Source organism: Erythrolamprus reginae, chromosome 8, assembly GCF_031021105.1.
Source record: "Erythrolamprus reginae isolate rEryReg1 chromosome 8, rEryReg1.hap1, whole genome shotgun sequence".
NCBI lineage: Eukaryota > Metazoa > Chordata > Lepidosauria > Squamata > Dipsadidae > Erythrolamprus > Erythrolamprus reginae.
The window spans coordinates 25,578,063-25,602,020 of NC_091957.1; the positions used below are offsets into that span (position 1 = coordinate 25,578,063).

General features: G+C 50.2%; 2 protein-coding genes across 2 annotated transcripts; both read right to left on the reverse strand.

Annotated features, from left to right (window-relative positions):
• Positions 1–6,809: 6,809 nt before the first annotated feature.
• Positions 6,810–17,477, reverse strand: DDOST (dolichyl-diphosphooligosaccharide--protein glycosyltransferase non-catalytic subunit). Its single transcript, XM_070759365.1, has 11 exons — positions 17,155–17,477; positions 16,932–17,042; positions 15,388–15,474; positions 14,591–14,694; positions 13,884–13,978; positions 13,275–13,368; positions 9,336–9,484; positions 8,514–8,661; positions 8,301–8,421; positions 7,441–7,547; positions 6,810–7,229 (listed from the first exon to the last, which is right to left on the reverse strand). Exons 1-11 carry the CDS (start codon positions 17,300–17,302, stop codon positions 7,080–7,082), a joined length of 1,314 nt encoding a protein of 437 aa, XP_070615466.1. The 5' UTR covers positions 17,303–17,477; the 3' UTR covers positions 6,810–7,079.
• Positions 17,478–17,650: 173 nt separating this feature from the next.
• SH2D5 (SH2 domain containing 5) lies at positions 17,651–23,907 on the reverse strand. The gene is made up of 9 exons (XM_070758276.1): positions 23,759–23,907; positions 23,592–23,672; positions 23,420–23,494; positions 23,170–23,316; positions 22,572–22,823; positions 21,601–21,781; positions 20,629–20,725; positions 19,128–19,287; positions 17,651–18,496 (listed from the first exon to the last, which is right to left on the reverse strand). Exons 1-9 carry the CDS (start codon positions 23,825–23,827, stop codon positions 18,251–18,253), a joined length of 1,308 nt encoding a protein of 435 aa, XP_070614377.1. The 5' UTR covers positions 23,828–23,907; the 3' UTR covers positions 17,651–18,250.
• Positions 23,908–23,958: the final 51 nt, after the last annotated feature.

Consider the following 23,958-nt stretch of genomic DNA (forward strand, 5'->3'; position numbering starts at 1 on the left):
AATTTGTTTGTTCAGTTCATATATGAGGTTTGGGTTCTTTTTGCCGATGTGGAGGGTAGAGCATTTGTTGGTTGAGATTCAAAGTTGCCAGATGTTAGACCAATCTGAAACATAGTCAAGGTCTTTTTGGAGAGTGAGTGTGTTGTCAGTGGTGTTGAAAAGTTTAACATCATCGGCAAAGAGCACACAGTTGCTTGCGATATTATCGCAGAGGTCATTGATGTATAGGATGAAAAGAGTAGGACCTAGTACGCTGCCTTGGGGAACGCCGCTTTTGACAGGGACAGGGGAGGAAATGGCGCTTCCGATTTTGACAACTTGTTGCCTGTTTGACAGGAATGCAGTAATCCAGTTGTGGAGGAGTCCTGAGATGCCATAGGATTTGAGTTTTAGGAGAAGTTTGTCATGAACCACTGAGTCAAAGGCTTTGCAGAAGTCGATATAAATTGCATCGATGGATTTTCCTTGATCAAGGTGGGTAGTCCAGATGTTTTTGCAGTGAAGTAGTTGTAGGTTGCAGGATAGTTTCTTTCTGAATCCAAATTGTTTTTTTGATAGTAGGTTATTAGATTCTAGGCAAAGGATAATTGATTGATTTATGATTGATTCCATGATTTTACAAGGAACGCAGCATAGAGATATTGGTCTGTAGTTGTCAACTAGTGATGGGTCTCCTTTTTTGAAGATGGGGATGACTACTGCTTTAGACCACAGCTTGGGGAGAGTACTGGTTCTGAAGGATTTTTGGAAGATAATGCTTAAGGGCTCAGCTATGGCAGAAGAAAGTTTTCTTAAGAAGTATGCACAAAGACCATCTGGTCCAGCAGATAGGGAAGGTTTGAGATCACGGATTGCTTTTTCAACGTGGTCTGTAGTGAAGATGATTTGGGTTAGGTTGTTTAATGAGTTAGAAGTGCGGTTTGCGAAGAGGGGGGATGAGCCATTACTGTTAACAAAAACGGAGCCAAAAAAGGAGTTGAACAGGTTAGCATTGGATGGGTCATCGTGGTATTCTATGTTGTGTGGTCCTACGAGAGGTGGAATAGGTCTGGAGTCGTTAAGTTTGTTGTTGACGAAGTTGTAGAAGGCACGGTTAGATTTGGAGCGTAGGAGGTTTTCCTCTTGTTCACTGTGGTAGTTGAGACATTCTGCTTTTATTTGTTGACATATGCTTCTGTAGCGGCTTTTAAAGTTGGTTACTGGACCTTTTTTGTTTCTACGCCAGAAGGATCTTTTTTTGGTTTGAAGTTTCCTTATTGAGACAGGAATGTTATTTTTTTGTTTTCTTCTAGGAGAGGTAATTGGGACATGCAGATTTATGAGATTATTAATTTGGTGTAAGAACGTGTTGTAAAGTTCATCAATGGTGATGCAGTTGGAGAACAAGGAATGCCAATTGATTAGTGAGAGATTGGCGTCTATGAGTTCGTAGTTGGCTTTCCTGAAATTGTACTTAGGTGCCGTGTTGTTCTGTTGAGTGTTATGATGGTGTAGGTTGAGGTTGAAGTTGATCATACTATGGTCGCTGTTGGAGAAGGGTTCTATGATATGCAGTCCATAAATAGCACTTTTGCTGTTACAGAAGATGAGGTCGAGACAGTTGTTGAGTCTGGTATTGTTAGATACTAGTTGTTCTAGTCCCAGGCTGGTGACGGTGTTATAAATGGTGGTATGTATGGGTTCGGTGGAGCATTCATTTAGTGTCCAGTTGATGTGTGGTAGGTTAAGGTCACCTAGGAAGATGATGGGATAGGGGCAGGAGGATGCCCATGTTAGTAGGGAGGTTAATTTTGATGCATGGGTAGTGTCATAGTTTGGAGCTCTGTAGCACAGTAAAAAGCGGAGAGTAGTGATGAGGGAAAGATCGCAGATTAAGGTTTCAGGAAGGGATAGATCGTGTGCTACTTGAATGTTTTTTAGATTGAGTGAGCTTTTATAGAATATGGCTACACCACCTCCTCTGCGGGATTCGCGGTCAGACCGGAGAACCAGGTAGTTATTATGCGTGATGATGGAGTCAGGAAAGGAACAATTCAACCATGTTTCGCAAACAAAGATTAAGTCAAATAAGTTGGTGTCGAGTAGAAGGAGGAATTCTGATAACTTATTGATTAAACTTCTTGCATTCATGAGTTTGCATTTGAGATTGAATTTGTGTTCAGGGATGAGATTTAGTTGGGTTGAGTTGGGGTGGGATTGAGGCGAGGTAGTAAGGGGCGCGTTTTCCTATTCATTGCTGGAGGTGCTGGGGAGGTCAGATTGTTGATGAGGGATGGTGGGTAGAGAAGTGTGGGAAGGTTGAGGAGGGGTAGTGGGTTTGGGGATGAAGGGAGGGTTGTGGGTTCTAGTTCTGATGCAATCAGAACGGTAGTCAATGAAAAGGTTATTTTCACCGAGTTCACGACGTCTGCTAAGTTCAGCACGTAGTTCATGGGAGCGGATGCGTTGGAGTAATGTTAGGTCTGGTCTGCATCTGAGTTTGTTGTATTTGGTGTAGTTTCTGGCGATGGAGTTCATGGTCCTGATGAATTGTTGTTTAGAAGTTTCGTTTGTGCAGACTATTCTGCACAGTCGGGGAGCCGTTGATCCGTCGCTGTACTTTAGTGTGGGGTAATTCATCAGGGGTAATTGTTTGAGGATGTTGATTGTGGATAATGTTTCGTATATTTGTTAAGTCGGTTTCCCCATTTTCCTCAAGGCCAAAAAGGATGGCATTGTGGCGTTTTTGTGCCCTTTCCATGGCATCGTTCACCAGGGTGGAGATGTCGGTGGTAGGGTTTAGAGGAAGAGGTTTTGGTGGTCTGGGCTGGGAGTATGGTGGTGGTGGTGGTGGTGGGGTGCTGCAGGGTGGATGATTAGGTGCTATGGCAATTATCAGGTCTTGTATATTTGTTTCTATGGAATAAAGGGGAGAAGCAACCTAGAACTAAAGATAAATTTCGTCACAGTGAGAACAATAAACTGGTGGAATGGCTTGCCTTCAGACGTTGTGAGTGTTCCAACACTAGGTTACTTATAATATAGGGCTGTGATGGTGAACCTATGGCACGTGTGCCACAGGTGGCATGAAGAGCGCTGTCTCTGGTCACGCAAAAGTGGCCCACTCACCTCCACCATGCATGCGCGTGCCTCCTCCCAGCCAGCTGATTTTCAGCCTGTTTCCAGCCTTCCAGTAGGCCTGTTTTTCAAACTCCCCAGGTTCCGGAAGCCTTCCTTGAGCTCCAGGGGGGCGAAATGGGTCTCCCCGTGGCTCCAGAGGCTCTCTGGAGGGGGATTATGGGGGTGATGTTGCATGTGCAATGCATTATGGGTACTTTCTCCCCCACTTCTGGCCTATTCTTGGCCCAGAAACATGTCCCACTAATTTGGACTTCGCAATTCGGTGGAACTCCAAAGGTGCCAGGACCTCCGACGGGAATCCTGGGCTGCTCTGCTCAGTGTCTCAGTCAGATTTCTCCTTCTCCTTCATGTGGAGGAAGACAATGCTGAACAAGAACAGGCCCACCATCATCAAGAAGGCGCTGGTGTAGTACGGATAAGCGGAAGGGATGAAGCAATCATACTGCGTATGCTGAAGAGGGTGGGCGGACTCCTCGCCACACCATGAGAATAAGGTTAGGCATCACTGATATAGGGTCTTCTGCTTAAGCAGGTGGTTACACTAGACAACCACCAACTCAAGCATACCCTACATGGCATGGGGCCAGATTATTTACTTAAATCGCAGAGTCAGCCTCTTCCGGGTCCCGTCGGCCAAACAATGCCAACTGGCAGGTCCGCGGGGGAGAGCCTTCTCTATTCCAGCCCCGGTCCTCTGGAACCAATTCCCCCCGCCAGAGATTTGTACTGTCCCCACTCTCCTCGCCTTTCGAAAGGTACTAAAAACACATTTATGCTGGCAGGTCTGGGGACCGTGAGTGATAGTTTCGCTCCGGCTATTGTATGAATGAGAGATGATTGTTTTTATAGTGGGGTTTATCTCAATTTTTTCTAAAGTTTTAATTCTATTTTATTTTTACTTTTTTATTTTACTCTTGTAAGCCACCCCGAGCCCGCGAGGAAAAAGGTGGCATATACATCTAACAAAATAAATAAATAAAACCTCCAATGTCCTTTCCTTTATTTATCAATAATATCACTAGGGCAACAAGAGGCCTGGGTGCTGCAAAAAAGACACAGAAGGAAGCCAGCTAAAAAAAACCCTTTAAACCCAGTTGAAAGTTTTATTAGTACAGTGAACTTAATTTGTTCTCTGACCAGGTTCTTAAGTAGAAAAGTTTGTAAGAAGCAATTTTTCCCATAGGAATCACTGAAAAAGCAAATAATGTGTGCGATTGGGGAAACCACAGGGAGGGTGGAGTCCCTGCTTCCTCTCAGGAGATTCCTAGAGGCCCCATGGAGACTTCTTCCCACCTTTTCCAGCCGTTTCCTCCCAGGAGATTCCTAGAGGCCCCACAGAGGCTTCTTCCCACCTTTCTCAGCCCTGTTTCTCCCCAGGAGATTCCTAGAGGCCCCACAGAGGCTTCTTCCCACCTTTCTCAGCCCTGTTTCTCCCCAGGAGATTCCTAGAGGCCCCACAGAGGCTTCTCCCCAACTTTTCCCAGCCCCGTTTCCTCCCAGGAGATTCCTAGAGGCCCCACAGAAGATTCTCCTCACCTTTTCCGTCTGTTTCCTCCCAGGAGATTCCTACAGGCCACACAGAGGCTTCTTCCCACCTTTCTCAACCCTGTTTCTCCCCAGATTACTAGAGGCCCCACAGAGGCTTCTCCCCAACTTTTCCCAGCCCTGTTTCCTCCCAGGAGATTCCTAGAGGCCCCACAGAAGATTCTCCTCACCTTTTCCGGCTGTTTCCTCCCAGGAGATTCCTACAGGCCACACAGAGGCTTCTTCCCACCTTTCTCAACCCTGTTTCTCCCCAGATTACTAGAGGCCCCACAGAGGCTTCTCCCCAACTTTTCCCAGCCCCGTTTCCTCCCAGGAGATTCCTAGAGGCCCCACAGAAGATTCTCCTCACCTTTTCCGGCTGTTTCCTCCCAGGAGATTCCTACAGGCCACACAGAGGCTTCTTCCCACCTTTCTCAACCCTGTTTCTCCCCAGATTACTAGAGGCCCCACAGAGGCTTCTCCCCAACTTTTCCCAGCCCCGTTTCCTCCCAGGAGATTCCTAGAGGCCCCACAGAAGATTCTCCTCACCTTTTCCGGCTGTTTCCTCCCAGGAGATTCCTACAGGCCACACAGAGGCTTCTTCCCACCTTTCTCAACCCTGTTTCTCCCCAGATTACTAGAGGCCCCACAGAGGCTTCTCTCCAACTTTTCCCAGCCCTGTTTCCTCCCAGGAGATTCCTAGAGGCCACCCAGAAGATTCTCCTCACCTTTTCCGGCTGTTTCCTCCCAGGAGATTCCTAGAGGCCACACAGAGTCCTCGGAGAGGGGCAGCATACAAATCTAATAAATTATTATTATTATTCTCCCTGCCTTTTCCCGTTACAGTTTCGGAGGCTCGGGTTTGTAAGTGGAAAATGGTTCTTGAGAAGAGGCGAAAAAAATCTTGAACACCCGGCTCTTATCTAGAAAAGTTTGTAAGTAGAGGTACCACTGTATTTTATTAAAGGAAACCCTGCCTTCCTGTGGTAGCATCTGGGATTGCAGCCAAAAAAGCAACTTTGTAAAGGCCTCTCAATTACATTAATACTGTATTGGAATAAAGAATCCAGGTTTGAATGTTTCAGACCTCATTCAGGCATAAATTGAGGATATTTAATTAGGACACTTTAGAGTGAGCCAACATACCCTGTTCAACAGGTACCCAGCAGCAGTCACTTACAATACGACTGACAGCCTGCTTGCGAGCTCCCTTGGATTTCCTGCAGGCTTCCCCCTTGAACTAATGGGATTGCCCCCACGGAACAATGTAATCATCTGACATGGCAGTTTATGACCGCATCACTTAACAGCGGAAATGCTGGTTCTTTTGTGTTTACCGGAGAAGCATGTGGAGGTTTGTTCCTCAGGGAGAGCCTACCGTACTTTTCAGAGTATAAGACGAAGGTTAGTTTCTGGGGAAGAAAATTGGGGTGGGTGGGTAGCAGAAATTCTGCCTACCAGGTACAGTATTTATCTGGCTAGTCCTTAGCCTGGTCAGCTTCAGCACATTCGTTTGCTTGCTGGTTTTGAGGCTGGGGATGGTTGGAGCTATGCTTCTAAAGCATTTGTTCATGTTGGGGCTGAAAAACACCCTCAAAAGCATAGCTGGTCCTCGGAGGGAGCTCCAATAACTAAAGCAAGCAAAGCGCGGAAGGGGTAAGAGAAGGCAGCAGCTGTACCGGGTAGCCATTTTGGCACCGCGCAAGCATTTGGAGGCTGAAAATGCAATGCATAGAGCCCAAGAACACAAGCCATGGTGAGTGGCAATCTCTGCAGCAGGAAGAGGACATGCAGAGGCTGAAGGGCAGGGGTTGGTGAGTGGCTGGGGCTACATTCAGAGGATAAGACTGGATTTTCAGACTCTTTTAGGAGGGGGAAAAATGTGTCTTACAGTCTGCAAAATTTTGTAGTTTCTACCCTTCAGCAACTCAGAATAGAGATTTTTTTTCGGAGGGGACTGTGGTTCTGTTCCATTTCTCCGTTTAAAGGCCTGTTCTTACAAACCTGTGTGTCATCCGTGTTGTTAAAACAATGGTAGTGATCGGGTCCCTAAAAGAACGTTCTTTAAAATGCTGCCCCGCTGCTGTAGATGAGGAAGCAGCCACGGTGACCGAAAAGGCAAATCTGTGATGCTTCTCTGACATTAACCAGAAACAGTCTCGGGAAAAGGGGATGGAACGGCGTCTTTATTTTGAAAAATGGAACAAAGGTGGAAGAAAAACAACGGCATGGAAGCGGAGGGAGGTCAGCCCCTCTGGGTTTGGGTTTTGGCTTCCAGGCTGTCCACGAATGGAAGGAAGAGCCATTCTTCTCCCCACTTCTGGCCTGTTCTCGTCCCAGAAAACATGTCCCGCCAATTTGGACTCGGCGATTCGGTGGCGCTCCGAGAGTGCCAGGACCTCCGACGGGAATCCTGAGCTGCTCTGCTCAGTGTCTCAGTCCGATTTCTCCTTCTCCTTCATGTGCAGGAAGACAATGCTGAACAAGAACAAGCCCACCATCATCGAGAAGGCGCTGGCGTAGTACGGATAAGCGGAAGGGATGAAGCGCTCGTACTGCGTGTGCTGCAGAGGACGGACGGATACCTGGCCAGGCGGGGAACCAAGGAATTAATACCAAGGCAGGCCGGGAACCGACTATTCTCTGAACTGGTTCAAACCACCTAATCCCACCGCCAAATTGAACTATCTGGGTGCTTCTTCAGGTGTGCCAACTCTGCACAGCCGATGATTTGAGTGGCAGCTCATTTCCGAAGCCGCTTAAAGGGTCTGTTCAAAGGGAGAGCAAAAGAATTACCTGAGTGGAAGAGTAGAGGTGTGTGTAGCCGAGACGGTTGTAGTCCACCTTGAACTGGAACACCCCATAGACATCTGGCAGCTTGAACTGGACGCTGTACTTTCCGCCTGGAAGCCAAAGCATTTTTTTTTGGCATCAGAGCTATTCAGAACCCGGAAAGCTCCTCTTGGAGCCTTCTCCAGCCTACTGCAGGTCTACAAGTTGTGACAGGGCATCATGAGTTTGCTCTTCTGGTGACTGCTTTATGTTTGTGAGGCAGACATTTAATTTATTTGATTTATATGCCGCCCAATCCCATGAGACTCAGGGTGACTTACAACAATAAAATAAAACAATAATCTCATCAACTATAAAAGCTGCTCATGGTTAGCAGCAGCTCCCAGCTTCCCTCATCCCTCTGAATGCCGCCTGATCAGGGATCTGCATGCAGCCAGCTGCTAAAGTCTTTTAAAAAGAAACACTGATTTATTTATTTTTAATGGACAGTGTGTGGAGGACCCCGGACCAAAGAGCCAGCATGTCAAGCTGGTGCAGAAATTGGTGATAAATCAACGGCTTGCCACATTCTTTTGAGAAGTTCAAGGCCATCATATGTCTACCACCTGGGAGGACTTGCCATGCTAGCACAAACTGAGTGGGTAACATGACAAGTTGTGGGAGGGCTGGACAACAGATGTGAACTTTGAACTGGGTGGGAAACTCAGATTTGGGCTTCCCAGTGTAGGTGCCAGGATGGCTCCGGAAATAAATTGGAGTACTTTGACTTGGACTCTGATTTAAATTTGGATGCTACTTGGAACCTTAACACGGCGCCTCTGCATGTCGAAGATCAAGCTATCGTTAAGCGAAAGCCGCCTCACCGTTTTTCTTGAGGAAGGTCCTCACAAAGGGGTCAATGCGGACAAACTCCAGCTGAATATCATCGCCATCAAAGGGAACCCATTTCCCATCGGACAGCTTTTCGATGACGATGCTGTACTCCTGCAACACAGCGCCATGTGAAGAGAAAACCACAACAACCGGTGCCAGGAATACTGAGGCTTTGCGATCGAGAGAAGATGCTAAGCTCTTACCACCAAGTCAGTGACGGTGTAGGCGCTTGGAGGCGCCTTCTCGCCCACCCGGTGGTGAGAGACCTCTCCCACACGCAGCACCCCTTCCTCCTTGAAGACCCAGCGGGACAAGGCCATGGCCAGCTCGTAATTCCCCGTTTGGGGGTACCTAAACATAGACAAGTCAGGTTCTTCAGTCTGCTTAGCCAATGTTGGGAGCACGTTTTCTCTTCTTGGACACCACCTCAGATTTTTGCCAAACCACCAAATTTATATACCAATAGCACTCATATACCGCTTCACAATACTTTACATCCCTAAGAGGTCAGCCTATTGCCCTCCAACAATCTGGGTCCTCATTTTACCCACCTCGGAAGGATGGACGGCTGAGTCAACCTCGAGCCGGTCAGGATCGAACTGCTGGCAGTGGGCAGAATTAACTTGCAATACTGCATTCTAACTACTATGCCCCCATGGCTCTTAATAGGAATAACACTTAAGACTTAGGACTGTAAAAGCTTCACCGTGCTTTTACAGCCTTCTCTAAGTGGTTGACAGAGTCACCCTATTGCCTCCCAACAATCTGGGTCCTCAGTTTACCCACCATGGAAGGATGGAAGGTGGAGTCAAACTTGAGCCTAGTGAGATTTGAACTGCTAAATTGCAGTCAGCAGAAGTAGCCTGCAGGACTGCACTCTAACCACTGCCCCACCATAGCATTCTCTGAGAGGCATCCCTCCCCATCCCAGAATCTGTTGCCAGGGGCAGATGAGGCCCATCCAGCCTTCCTGCCCCTTCTCACATCCCAGTTTCGAAGCAAAGCCGACAACAGGAGCCGCTTGCCTTTGAGAGCCTGCCGCCGCCTTCTGCACCGATGACGTGAAAAAGGCATCGCTGAAGAAATCCAGGGAGCCACTGAAGACCACACGGGCATTATTCCGGGCCTGAAGGCCAGCGATCAGGAGGGTGTTCTTTCCAACAGCATGAGGGTACTGAAGAGAGGGAGAGAGGGGGGAGGGGGTTTAAAAAATATTCTTCTAATATTTGAATACAGTGATGTCTCGTCTTACGAACTTAATTGGTTCTGGGACGAGGTTCGTAAAGTGAAAAGTTCGTAAGATGAAACAATGTTTCCCATAGGAATCAATGGAAAAGCCAATAATGCGTGCAAGCTGAAAACTCACCCCTTTTGCCTCATTAACGCCGGCATTCAGATCGTTCGGGGGTGGGGAGAGGAGGGGGGAGACGGGGGGGGGGGGAGAGAAACAGTGCAGGCTGCCCGGAGGGAGCCTCGTGGGTGGATTGGGTGGAGAGTTACTGTCCGGCTGCAATGACTCGAAGGGAAGGGAGGGAAACGCATGGGCCGTTTGTGCATCTTCTCCAATTTTTTGTGTCTGGGAGGCCCGATTGGGGTTCTAGGATTGTCTTGGGAGAGACCGGCAGCGGTTGGGGAAAGGTTGGGGAAGCCCTTGCCGGATTTGCGCTGTGCCGCCACCTTCAACTTCAAGCAGAAACCTCTCTCTCTCTCTCCTTCCTCCCTCCTCCTCCTCCTGTATTCCGCCTCCCTCCCAGCCACATTCGCCTTCCTCCACCGCCAGCGGCATCCAGCTCCTCCTCTTCTCTTCTTTACAAGATGACAGCTGGGCGGCGGCACGGAGGCGGCGGGTGTGTGTGGAAGAGGTCCGCAGGAGAACTGGGGGGAGCTGCGGTGCCTAGACACCTGCCTGCAGCAAAGGCACCCCGCGACCACCACCTTTGCCCCCAGAGGAAAGACCCCAGCCCACGCCTGCTGCTTGCTCTCCTCCTCCCCCCCCGGCAAAGATTACCTTCGGGAGCTTCCCAGCCAGGTCCCTTCCACGGGGCGGTGGCCGTGGCTCCCCCCAGTTCTCCCACGGATCTCTTCCACACACCCCCGCCGCCCCCAGCCTCTGCGCCGCTGCCCGGCTGTCATTTTGTAAAGAAGCGAGAAGAGGAGGAGGAGCTGGATGCTGGTGGTGGCGGAGGAAGGCGAATGCAGCCCGGAGGCTGGGAGGGAGGCGGAATACGGGAGGAGGGAGGCAGCCTCCACGCTTTTCTTTCGGCGGAGGAGCTAAGCGGCCAGAGAAAGGGATCAATGCAAAAGCGCCGCTGGGCTGGGAACGTCGTTGGCCAATTAGCTCCTCCTGTCCAGCCCCGAAGCCGGAAGTTCCGCCCTTCCCCACACCTGGCTTTGGCCCCTCTGCCGAAAGAAAAAGCGTGGAGGCTGCCTCCCTCCTCCTCCCGTATTCCGCCTCCCTCGCAGCCTCTGGGCCGCATTCACCTTCCTCCGCCACCACCAGCATCCAGCTCCTCCCGATCCTCCCCGCCCCTCACCCGTGGCCTCCCGAGTGCTTTTGCCTGATGGGAAGCAAAGCGCTGGGGTGGGGGGTGTCCTGACAACTCCCACCCCAGTGCTTTGCCTCCCGTCGGGCAAGAGCGCTCTTCTGCTGGCCATGGGCGAGGGGCGGGGGAGCCTCCTGCAGCGGAGACATTTGGGGTTTTGGCTGGGGGAAAGGCAGGAGGTCCGGCACTTCACCTCCCCTCCCAGCCAAAAAGGCAAAGCCGGGCAGCTCCCCAGCCGCCGAAGGAGTCTTAACCCCGCCCCTCTGTCCCACCCATCTCCCGTGGCCGGCAGAAGAGCAGGGGGAGGCAGTGCTTTGCCTCCTGCCGGGCAAGAGCGCTCTTCTGTCGGCCACAGGCGAGGGGCGGGGAAGCCTCTTGCAGCAGCTGCTACAGCAGAGACATTTGGGTTTTTGGCTGGGGGAGGGGAAAGGCAGGAGGTCCGGCGCTTCACCTGCCCTCCCAGCCAAAAGGCAAAGCCGGGCAGCTGCCCAGCCGCCGAAGGAGGCTTAACTCCGCCCCTCTGTCCCACCCATCGCCCGTATCCGGCAGAACCCCCCGCTCTTCTGCCGGCCACGGGCGATGGGTGGGACAGAGGGGCGGGGTTAAGCCTCCTTCGGTGGCTGGGGAGCTGCCCGGCTTTGCCTTTTTGGCTGGGAGGGGAGGTGAAGCGCCGGACCTCCTGCCTTTCCCCCAGCCAAAAACCCAAATGTCTCCGCCGCAGGAGGCTCCCCCGCCCCTCGACCACGCCCGTGGCATGCAGAAGAGTGCTCTTGCCCGGTGGGAGGCAAAGCACTGGGGTGGAAGTTGTCAGGACACCCCCCACCCCAGCGCTTCGTTTCCCATCGGGCAAAAGCGCTCAGGAGGCCACGGGTGTGGGGCGGGGAGGATCGGGAGGCTAAGTCTCCTGCAGCGGGTGCTGTGGTGGGGAATTTTGGGTTTGTGGCTGGGGGGGAAGGTGAAGCGCTGGGGTGGGGGATGTCAGGCCGGATGTCCTGCCTCCCCCCCAGCCAAAAACCCAAAGAGGCCTCCCGAACCCGAACTTTCGCTGAGAAGCCCCGCTGCCCGGCTGTCACCTTTTAAAACAGCCGGGGGGCTTCTCGGCGGCCTCCCGAACACCGAACCCGGAAGTTCGGGTTTGGCTTTGGCATTCAGGAGGACGCTGAGAAGCCCCCCGGCTGTTTCAAAAGGTGACAGCTGGGCGGCGGGGCTTCTCGGAGGCCTCCCGAATCCGAACTTTTGCCGAACTTCCAGGTTCAGCGTTCGGGAGGCCTCCAAGAAGCCCCGGCTGTCACCTTTTGAAACAGCCGGGGGGCTTCTCAGCGTCCTCCTGAACGCCAAACCCGGAAGTTCGGGTTTGGTGTTCGAGTTCAGGAGGACGCTGGGAAGCCCCCCGGCTGTTTCAAAAAGTGACAGCCGGGCGGCGGGGCTTCTCGGCGGCGGAGGCAGCGACGGCAGCTTCGTAAGAAGGAAAAAGTTCGTAAGAAGAGGCAAAAAATTTCTGAACCCCGGGTTCGTATCTCGGGTTCTTCGTAAGACGAGGGGTTCGTATCATGAGGTACCACTGTATTCTTAATTGCATCATTTATTGTTATTATTTAAAATAAACCTATTTAAGTTATGTACAGATACACATGCAAACATCCTTCTCTTTTCAGGAAACCCAGTGTTGTGGTCTGTCGGCCGCTCACCCCCCACGGCCCAATCAGAAGAGGAGGAGGAGGCATGGGAGTCAGAGTCCACATCGAGGCAACCTGAGAGCTCCAAGGGGGGGGGGAGGAATGGCGCTGTCAGAGACAGACAGAGGCAGACCTTGGGCCATCCGTCAGCCCTCAGATGGAAAGTCCACAGCCCCCAGGTCTGGAGGTGGCTGATGAGGAAGAGGAGGAACAGCTGGGTCCTGTGCCTGATGTACAGAAGGCAGAGGAGAGGAAAGGAATGGAAATCTATGGGCTGGTCCTTGGGACGGAAGAGTCACTGCTGCTAGTGAAGCCCTACCCTAGTTCTGGAGATAAAAGGCAGGGGGGGAGATGAATAGGTGTGGCAGACAACTATTCCTCTCTTCTGCCAGATGGACTTGTTATCCTGAGGTGAAAGAGAAACTTTTTGCTGGGGCTGCTGGCGCTCCTCATAAAGGAATCATTGCTTCAACTACAGAGGGTTGGTCGTGTGTGGGGCGCTGGGTCAGAACATCCAGGCATATGGATTCAAACCATGAGGTTGTCTAAAACCAACCACTGACAACAAAAGTGCAGATCAGAGGTGGAAACTGGGGGTGGGCGGCATAAGAGGAGCTACAAAAGCTAGCGGTTCTTGAAGGAGGCTCAGTAGGCACAGCACAAGTGGGGCTGAAAAGGAGAGGGAGTGGTGGAACCCCAACCCCCAACTCTTTGCAATGGATTGGGAAGCACAAATCCCACATACCTGGGTGATAGCTTTGTCAGGAAAGAAGGAATACGAAGTTGAGGAGCCAGTGAGAATATCAAGGACCAAAGGATTGTCAGGATCAGCCACCATCCTGGGAAGAAAAGGGTTCATCAGTGGAAGTAGGCAGAGGTAGAGGGGAGGAGTCTCTTTCTGGGTGGGTGATGGGCAGAGAGAGTTTTGCGCACACGGAAGTTAACCCACCAAGTAGCCATTTAACCACTATTCCTAATTGAAGTCTTCAATGAAACACAGCAGTAGGCTTTCTTGTAAAAATATATTTACTTCTGTTTTATCAAACTGCTTTTCTAAATAAACTATCATACAATACTTTCATGTAACTCTTATAATATCCACCACTGCAACCACTAAGCACTAAACTACAAACCACTCTATAACAAACCACTCTGTAACAAACCACACCCATCCAAGGGTGTTCCTCTTTATTTAGGATACAGCCAATCAGGTTGCAAAACAACTAGCAACCCCCGTGATTACATGCTGATTATGGCATACATCAGTCTCTCCCATGGTTACAAACCATTTACGTGCATTGTGATATTACCTTCAGAAATGAACTTATTTCAGGACAGTGGGCACGGGACTTACCCGACTCCCCTGAAAAGAATGGGATTATGTGGCTTCTTCCCCACAATCGTTGGAGCCTTAAGGAGATTCTCAGGGTCTGCGACAATCAGGGTATGCTGCAGGAGGACAGAAAGAGACACCTGCTGAACTTTCCTTAGCAGGTTTCTGAGTCAGTGTTAGTCATTATCTGGGAGTAGGGGAATGGTAAGGGGAGCAGCCACCAACTGGACCCCTATGCTCTCTCCTGCATGTTTAAGGGATGACTTGATCAAAGTGTATATAATCATGCATAGGATAGAAAAGGCGGATAGAGAAAAAATATTTTCTCTATCACACAATACTAAGACGAAGGGGTACTCCCTAAAGCTCATAGGTAAGAAAGTGAGGACAAATAAAGGGAAATATTTCTTCACCCAGAGGGTCCTTGATTTATGGAATTCACTTCCAGAATAGGTCGTGACAGCTGTCAGCCTTGATAGCTTCAAGGCAGGATTAGACAAATTCATGGATGCCAAGTATATAGGTGGTTATTGAAACGGATGCCCAAGTGCCGCCTCTATGTTGGTTGAATACCATTTGTTGGGGGCTGAGGGAAAGGGAGAGTTTTGCCTTCTCTTTCCGCTCAAGATCCCCAGGGACAATAGGTGGGCCACTGTGTGACACAGAATGATGGGCTCGATGGGCTTTGACCTGATTCAGCATGGCTCTTCTTATGTTCTTATGCTTACCTGTCCTGGGTCAGAGATATCGTAGTTGTGATGGTCAATCACACCTGTCTTTTCCTCATCAAATTCTATCCCGCATTCACTTCCCAATTCTCGAAGGGGATCACCTAAGGACGATTGAAAAGCCCGTTTGTTCCTTTGTACTGAAAAGGGAGCAACTTTTCCTCTTATCTGCCACCTAAGAGGGCTTCTAATTTACAATAAATTCATCTGTACCATCAGTAGGCGCCAAAAGAATTTTTGTCTTTTAAAAAAAGAATCTCTTATTTTGTTAAAAGATACAGTCCTCTGGAATTATATGATCTAAAAGGAAGGGGCCTGTCTCTGACAATAGCTACACAACACAATGGATGAGTAACAGATGAGCTGCATTGGTTAGGGTGCAGTACTGCAGGCTACTTCTGCTGACTGCTGTCTGTCTGCAATTTGGCAGTTTGAATCACACCAGACTCAAAATTGACTCAGCCTTCCATTCTTCTGAAGTGGGTAAAATGAGGACCCAGATTGATTGGGACAAGAGGCTGACTCTGTAAACCGCTTAGAGGGGGCTGTGAAGCACTGTGGTATATAAATCTAAGTACTAGTGCTAATAACAATTGGTTACTTTTCTCCAGCAATATAAAGCTTTTACTTTCCACAAACTGCTTAAAACCTGGATGTTCTCCCAGTTCCTAAGTAGGATGGACTTTCATTGTTTGGCTTTGGCCAGCCTTGAGATTGAACTAATAAAAAGAATAAAGGGGGGAAAATTCTCTTTTTAAGTTGAAGAAAATCTGCTCCCACTGAGCTTTTTCACTAACCGATATCTGAACTGGCAGCCACGAGGATATTTCCACCCCCATCAATGAAAGCAGCAATGGTCTCCACGTTAATGTTGCCTCCAAAATCTGAAACACAATGTCCGGGAGAATTAAATTTATTGTTACGAGGTCAAACAGTAAATACAGTATACCAGTACTAGCAAATGTGCAAGCAAACAAGAATGAAGCCCTGACAAAGGAAAGAGCAGCTCTTGGGCTTCACTGGATGTTCTAAGCTCTGCCCATCATATATTATCATTATCTTGTTACTGGTATTATTATTAGTACTATTATTTTTTTAATCTTCAATTCGATTCACAGCCTGGGACTGATAAAAACTTCCAAATCTATTAAGAGCTATTAAGGTAGCCTCTGATTAGACAGGTAGTCCTCAACTTACAACCCCATATAGGCAGAGTTTTGGGGTTTCCCCCCCCCCCCCCAAAAGTCAGAATATTCAGATCTTATAACTTCAAAATTTTCAGGCATCTAGGCAGCCTTTGGGGTATTGCTCCAAGGACTCCTATTACCATTGATATAGCTATTGATTTCTTCCCCCACAATTGCTTCAATTTGCAAATCATGATATTATTATTAAATAATTTATTCATTAAACATGAAACTCAGTCAACTGAACATTTAAAAATGTGTCACAAATACCACTGACTGGTGCTAATAGTTGATACGAGTTGCTGCCAGCATCTTAGGTATCAACCAAGTATCATCATCCTCTTTCTTCTCCTCCTCCTCCTCCTTCTATTATTATTCTCTTTTATTTATTAAACATGAAACTCAGTCAACTGAAAAAATACCACTTATTCATGCTGATGGTTGATACTGGTTGCTGCCAGCATCCTAGGTATCAAGCAAGTATCTTCTTAAAATATATGTTGAGTAGCAGAATATTTTGGAGTTCCGCTGGTATTATTGCAAGAAACTGCAATTTCTTAATGTGTTTTGTGAAATTCTTGGACATGGTACCAAGTGTCCCAATGACAATAAATATCTGTCAAGCCGGTGAAGACATTGGTGATAAATCAATAGCTTGCCACACCATCTGTAGAAAGCCTGATGTTTATGGTAACTTGGGAGGAGTGATTTCATGAGGGAGCCACAAAGCATTCTTTCCACAAGTTCAAGGCCATCATATGTTCACCACCCGGGTGGAAGCGGAAAAAGGACTTGCCATCCTGGCACAATCTGGGTGGGCAATGTGACAAGTTTGTGGGTGGGGGAGGACAAGGGATGTGAACTTTCAACTGGGTCAGAAGCTCAGATTCAGGTTTCCCAGGATGGCTCCGGCAATAAATTGCAACTTTGAGGAGTCCTTTGACTCTGACGGATGTTACCTGGAACCTTAACATTTGTTGTTACATGCTATTATTATAACACATAATAATAACAATAACAATAATAATAATAATACTATTATTAACATTTATTTCGTAATCTCTGTCTCAACGGGACCAATCATAATTCCCTCCCACGTCAGAGACACCAACAGCAAAGGAAGAACTTTCGGGGGGGGGGACCCGTCGCCTCACCTTCCACCGAGGGGGAGAAAATCACCAGGTTGTCGTAAAGGAACTCCCCGTACTTGAGCAAGGAGAGGCCGGGGTCGTCCGCCGTCCGGAAGGTCAGGTCAAAACCTCGCTCTGAGGGGGAAGAGGAGAGTTAGAGGGAGGCCGCCACGACCCCTCAGGAGTGGGAGGCCACCGGGAGCCCCTCCACCGCGCCCCCCACCGCCTCCTCCTTCGGCTTCTGGACCTGCCAGGCTGCGCAGGAAGAGCGAGTGCGTGTCCTTCAGGTTCATATTCTCCAGCAGCACCAACGTTCGCGGGCCTCCCCCACCGGGCACTGCAGATACAGCCGCCGCCACCAGCCCTGTCACCATGAGCAGCACCGCCGCCGCCATCTCCTCTCTTTCCCTCGCTGGGCGCCCCGGAAGCGAATCCTCACTCTTCCCCAATGAGCTGACAGACCTTGGCCGGAAGAAGCGGAGCGAGCCGCGGCAAACCAATGGGGAAAGCAAAAGAGGCGGGTCCCGTCCGTCCACGGGAGCTAATGAGAAGGAGACACCTCCGTACCTCCGCCCCGCCCCTCAATGTATCGATCGCTTTGCGTTCGCTCGCCCTATCGCCAGGAGCCAATCGTCATACAGACCAGCCAACAGAACACCGAGGGGAGCGATCGTTGCCGTAGTAACAGGAGGCGCGCCCGGCTCGATCCGCTTCCGGCAAGAAAACGACGCGCAGACTTTGCATTTGAAATACAAATATTTCATAAATATATATGTATTTATATATACATGATTGCAGGGCATCCCTGTACAACAAGTTTTGCATCTGTTTAAATATAAGCAATGCATCTTCACCACTGAACACAGCAGCCCAGAGAAAGCAATACACAGTTTGCAATAAATTACTCACATACAGGCACATTCAGCTTCCTATAAATAAGGGCACGGGGGCATCACTAGACAGATCACGCAGAAATCCAGGCTCCTGATCAAAGGCATTCGTTCCCCTCCCAATGCACAAAAAGGTGAAGAATCGGTCAGGAGTGCAAAGGCAGGGAGCCAGTTATGGCACCCTAGTCAGCCGAGGTGACCCCCAAACCGATTATCAATGCGCCATCAGCCCAAGAGTGCTCCATGGCACTCCCTAGATCAGGCTTGGTAGCCCAGCCACACTCGTGCATCAGCCCTCTGACTCCGACATGGCAGGAGGAAACCCTGAAGTAATGACACGATGAAATGAAGGGCACCCTCTGTGCATAACCCAAAAAGAACCACAACAAAGGCAAGCCACAGAGAGAGCAGGAAGGGTCAACCAAGATCTGTCCCCTTCGGATGGCAGGAACGCTAAGAGAAGGGACCGGCTGAGCATCCCTCCACCTCGTGCGGCACAGCCAGAGACCGACTGGACCCAAACAGCCACGAGGATTTCCGCCGAGTTCGCTCTTCTCCCCAGAGATCCTCGGCCGGATCGTCTTGCTCCTCATAACAATGGTTGATTCTTCCTGCGCCTAAGGAGCAGAAAAGGCCTGCACGAACCCCGGAGTAATTGTCCAACAAGGCTTCCATACTGGGGAATTCTACGTTCAAATGCTTGAGGGAGGAGGGAAGGGGGAAAGAGAGAAAGAGAAAATAAAATAAAATTTCGCATTATCTCCTCCCTACCGGTCTTCCGGAAAGCCGTTAAGACCTGGCTTTTCCGACAGGCCTGGAATTAGGATTGAACGTCAGTATGTATGGTTTTTTATATAATAGTTTTTGTATTGTAGATTTTATTGATGTTTTTATTGCTCTTTTAATCAGTATTATATGTATAACTGTTCTTAGCCGCCGAGAGTCTGTTTCAGAGTCAGCGGCATATAAATACAACAAATAAATAAAATAAATAAAAATATGACAGCTGCCCATGACAAAAATTGATATTGCTGAGTAAATCAGCATGGGGAGGTCATGGAGACAGGCAAAACAATGCCAATTTAAAAGATAAATTAAAAACAATCATGGAAACATGTACTTAAGGACTGAACAAGGGAAGCTAGTTCGGCGAGGCTTTGGAAATGTGTGCTATTGGTCAAAGGAAGGGGAAAAAAGAGGAGGGTGCTTGAAAGCAGCAAAGTCACCCTTGCAAGGAAGAAGGTGGTCAAGCAGACATAGATTAGCAAACGTTCTTACAGAAACCAATTATTTTGAGAACATAGCCACCTTCTCTCCCCAATCCTCTCACCTCAACCGAGTACTTTCCCAGCTGGCTGCGATAAATTTGATATGGAACGACGCCGCAGCGGGTCCTCACTGCCAGGCACCACTGATGGGTGGATCCTGACTCGGCCCACAGAAGAAAAGCCCCCAGCATGTCGTTCCTTAGGAGGGCCAGGCCAGCATCTCTGGAAGGCAGAGCAAAATGAAGGAAGCAGGAGTGGAAAGAGGGTGTGTGTCTCTGCAGCCTCACCCAGCAAGACAACTCAAGGCCCTGATGCCTCCACACCAGCGTTTCCTGTAAGCTGCGCGCGTGCGCACGCCCCAAAATACCTCCACCGCGCACCCTTTTCCATGGGCGCGCGCTCCCCATCCCCCTGCCAGCCCACGGGGGGGGGGGGGAGCGGGGAGGTGCAGCAGTAGGAGGAAAGGGAGCCGCGGCCTCCCCTGCCTCCTCACAATGCCTCCGGCCAAACGCGCCCCTGGCTTTTCGGCCCTGCCCCCCGCCCGCACGATCCGCCCCCTCTCCTCCTCCACCGCCTCCTGCCTTGGGGCGCGACTTCTCCCGCGGCGGTGGCGGCTGCGGGACGAAAGCGCTGCCAGCCAGGGGGCTGTGAGAGAGGGCTTTCTCCGTGGGCTTCGGGAATGCCCGCCCCGCCCCTCTTGCAGCCCCTTCACTGGGACCGCTTTCATCCCGGACTTCCAGCAAGGGGGCTGCAGTAGAGGCAGGGCAGGCGTTCCCAAAGCGCTCAGAGAAAGCGCTCTCGCAGCCCCCTCGGTGACAGAGATAGAGGGAGAGAGAAAGTAAGTGAGAAAGAGAGAGAGAGAGAAGGGGGGGAGAGAGTTAGCAAGAAAGAGAAGAGAAAGAAAGCAAGAGAGATAGAAAGAGAGAGAAAGAAAGCAACAGAGAGAAAGAAAACAAGAGAGAGATAGAAAGAGAGGGAGAGAGAAAGTGAGAAAAAGAGAGAAAGAGCAAGAGGGGGTGAAAGAAAGAGAGAGAAATGACTCTTGATTTAAAGCATATGGTAAAAATCCCAAATAATAACAGAGAAAAAAACCCCCAGCCGTTTGTGTGTGTGTGTGTGTGTGTGTTTGAACTCTTGAACCATTTCCAATAGCTCACCTCTAATTGGAAATGGTTCAAGAGTTCACACACACACACAAGGGGGAGGAGAGAGGGATGGAAAAAGAGAAGATAATAATAGTAATAGATTTTGGTTTTGTTTTATTATTAATTTCTTTTAATAAAAAAAGAAGGGAATTTTTTTCTTATTTATTTACTTATTTTTATTTATTTATTTTTTATACTTCTATGCCGCCCAGTCCCAAAGGGACTGGTGCTCAGACACTATATTTTTCCGCCCACACCGGAAAAAAATTAGAGGGCACATTGCTCCACACAAAATCCAACAGCCATCCACAACCGCCGTGTTCCAAAAAACCCTAGGTCTGTGGATGGGATGGGCGGAACCGCCTAGGAGAGTTCCAGTGCCATCCGGTGAGGGTGGGGGCAGAAGCTCTCTCCTCACCTGTTGATGCCCGCAAAGGACCATACGCTCTCCCTCAGATCGTTCTCGTTTTCTGGCAGGTGAAGCAGGCTCCCTTTGCCATCGCAGCTGGTGGAAACTGGAACCAAGGACACAATAAAACAGCCAAACTGGCAATGTTGTTTTGGAAAACATTACTGCTATTATTAATATCACCATGATGAGTAAGATGTCTAAGTTTTGGTGTACTAAAAGGAAACGATACGTATAACTGCATATATACGTATAATTGTGATTGGATTGTCTGAGTAATATACAGTATAGGGTTTTTAGCTGTAGTTTTTTAATGTATTAGATTTGTTTTGTACGCTTTTCTATATTTATTCTGTGAGCCACCCCGAAATCTAAATAATAATAATAATAATAATAATAATAATAATAATAATACTGACAATGAGTATTGATGAATGTACAAAAATACGATGTTCATTGATGTTTCAACATGTAGAGTTGTAAGATGTTATAGTTAAAAATATATGTTGGCGCTTCTTGTTTTTTTTCTTTTTTATTGTTTTGGGGGGGGGGGGGTTGGTTTTTTTTTTTGCATGCATTGGTTTCGTTTTTGTATATGCCAATCTGTTTTTCTAATATTCTCAATAAAAATATTTTTAAAAAAATAAAAAAAAAAAAGAAAATGTGGTAATGGAGGAGAAGAGGGTTTTGTGCTGGTGGATTCTGGCTCTGCTCCAGCACCCACTCACGCTCGGTTGGTATTTGCTAAACAACAGCCCAGTGGCCATGTTATTTCAACCTCTCCATAATGTGCGGAAGCTCTCCCCCCGCCCCCCCCCCCCGCCCCCCATTACCAGGATGAAAACGAAGCCGTTCTCTTTCTCCCCTGGCAAGACTTAAATCTGCAACGCACAGCTTCCAAAGTTTATCGAGGAAGCTCTGTGTCTCTTTCCTTATCTTTCCTTTTTTCTGCCCCCTCCACCAGGCTCCCTAAATACTCACATCCTTCCCAGGCGCCCTGCTGAGAAGCTGCCTCAAAGGTACAACCTCGGTAGGCCCCAGAACGGAGAATCTTGCTGCGAATGGCCTTCTTGCGCACCAGAATTGGGGAACAGTAGGGGTTTCCAGGACGGGCGCCACCCATGTTGCTGCTGCTGCTTTCCTCCAGGTCCAGCCTCTCTCTCTAGGGGCACAAGCAAGCCAGCTGCTGAGCAGGGGCGGCAGAGGTTCCTGGGGCCCAGTTCAAAACAACCAGAAGCTATTTTGCATTTGGTAGATACAAATTAGCTGTGAGACACTTTAAACTGGCAGTTTTCAACCTGTGGGTCATGACCCCTTTGGAGGTTGAATAACCCTTCCACAGGGGTCGCCAAAGACCATCGGAAAACATATATTTCCGATGATCTTAGGAAATGAGACACTGCTCCTCTATCAGTCTCTAGGCGGATCCACCCATGTGCAAATAGACTACTGCAAACCCCCCCGCCACATATGTACCATGGGAACTTCTGAGCATGTGCAGAAGCTGAATTTCAAGCACTTTGCATGCGTCGCCATCTTGTTTTCAGGTTTGGGGGGGGGGTTGCAATTTTTAAAAAAATATTCAGCACTGTGCATGTGTAGGCACACAAAGCACATGCACAACCACGGGCATTCCGCACAGAAGGACGTGAACCCACCCCTGAGTTTTCTACTAATGTTATTATTTTATGGTTGGGAGTCACCACAACATCAGGAACTGTATTAAGGGGTCGCGGGCTTAGGAAGGTTAAGAACCATTGATTTAAACTGGGCTGTGAACCGGACCTCAATTCTCGACCGGCAGAACCAGGCATTTGTTTGACCTGGAGGTTAAGACCTTCAGATGCACCTGAAGGTCGGACACATCTCAGGAGGTCCCAGAAACCCAGTCTCCCAAGAGAGCTAAGGCTGCTGCGGAAGAGGTGAGCTGGGAGAGTCAGAGGCCTACTCACCACGCTGACAGAGGTCCCGAATTCGGTGGGGCAGGGCAGCCTCCGGAAGGAGACCAGGGCATTGACATTCTGGGAGACCTCCTCAGGGTTGAGGGACTCCCAGACCACTGGGTTGTCCAGTGAGGCACCCAGGAGCTTCCCGGAGTCACGCTGGGCAGAGCCGCCAGAAGAGGGCCAGTCCTGATCTTCGGGATGCAGGAGAAGGTAGCCCAGCTGGAAGAAGCGGCAGAGGAGGTAGTGCAGCGCCTGGACCTGTGGGTGGGGTGGCAACGGAAGAAGAAGAAGAGGCTGAGTGTGGGAAGGATGCTTGGCCGGGGCCTCTAGAGAAGGTCTTCCTCCTGGCATTGCCAACCACCGCCAGGTGACTTGGGAGAGCCTGGCACACAAGTAGGCAAAGTTGGCTCTTCTAGGACATGTAGACTTCAACTCCCAAAATTCCTGAGCTAGCATGATTGGCTCGGGAATACTGGGAGTTGAAGTCCACAAGTCCTAGAAGAGCCAACTTTGCCTACCCCTGGGCCCTGGCAGAATCCTTCCACTGGGGATCTTGCGGGACAACAGTCTTGGCCGAGCCAACGGATCGCAGCCGCCCACGAACCTCGCCGGGCTGGCCGCCCACGAAGAGGTGGCAGAAGAGGCTGCCGCGAGTGCTGCGCGGGTTGCGAGCCAGGAAGGCGAACTGCCGATCGGCGGGCCTGCAGGTGCTGTAGGCGAGGCGCTTGAGGGCGTGGGCCATGAGCGGAGCCTGCGGGCGACAGAGAGAGGGAGGAGGGAGAGCATCGGGGGCGGCGGCTCAGCCTCCCGGCCCGCCCGTCCGATCTCCCTGCCAGGTGGGGGCGCGCCCTTACCTCCCCGTCGCGCCCGAGCATCTTCAGGCCCTGCAGGCAGAAGCGCAGGAGGACGGAGCGCCGCCGCGGACAGTCCTGCGTGGGGGGAGAAGAAGAAGAAGGGCGAGAGGGAGGGAGCGGGGGTCGCCCGCCTGATCTCCCCCAACCCGGCACAACGAATCCCACCGCGCACCTTCAGGAGCTGCAGCCGCTGATGGACCGCTTGGCCCGCCCGGGGCAGATCGGCGTCTTCCACGGGGAAAGAGCCCACGTACTGCGGCAGAGGAAGCAACGCGTCAGCTCAGCCCTGGTTTCCCGAGGAAGCCCCTCGCCCTGCCCCGGTCGGCTCCTCCGCCTCACCTCGGCCGCTTTGGTCAGGACTCGGCCGGCTCTGGGCTCCGGCCCGCGCCCGGTCGGCTGCCTCTTCATGGCTCGGCTCGGCTCTCTTGCCCGCGAGGGAAAGGGACACCCCCCCCCCCCCGGTCCTCGATCGCTCGTGGCCGGCCAACTACCCCGCCCCCCGCAACCTAGCCAGCCAATCAACCGGGGAGGCGGCCGAT

What these genes read in the sequence shown, in the direction of transcription:
- DDOST (XM_070759365.1), bottom strand. Translation starts at nt 17,302, where the DNA reads ATGGCGGCGGCGGTGCTGCTCATGGTGACAGGGCTGGTGGCGGCGGCT. An exon ending in ATATCTCTGACCCAGGACAG is followed by an intron (nt 13,979 to 14,590) that starts GTAAGCATAAGA and finishes GTCCTCCTGCAG; the next exon opens with CATACCCTGATTGTCGCAGA. An exon ending in GACCTTCCTCAAGAAAAACG is followed by an intron (nt 7,548 to 8,300) that starts GTGAGGCGGCTT and finishes TTTGGCTTCCAG; the next exon opens with GCGGAAAGTACAGCGTCCAG.
- SH2D5 (XM_070758276.1), bottom strand. Translation starts at nt 23,827, where the DNA reads ATGAAGAGGCAGCCGACCGGGCGCGGGCCGGAGCCCAGAGCCGGCCGA. An exon ending in TGGGCGGCCAGCCCGGCGAG is followed by an intron (nt 22,824 to 23,169) that starts GTTCGTGGGCGG and finishes CCCCACCCACAG; the next exon opens with GTCCAGGCGCTGCACTACCT. An exon ending in GCAGGGCGCCTGGGAAGGAT is followed by an intron (nt 20,726 to 21,600) that starts GTGAGTATTTAG and finishes CCTTGGTTCCAG; the next exon opens with TTTCCACCAGCTGCGATGGC.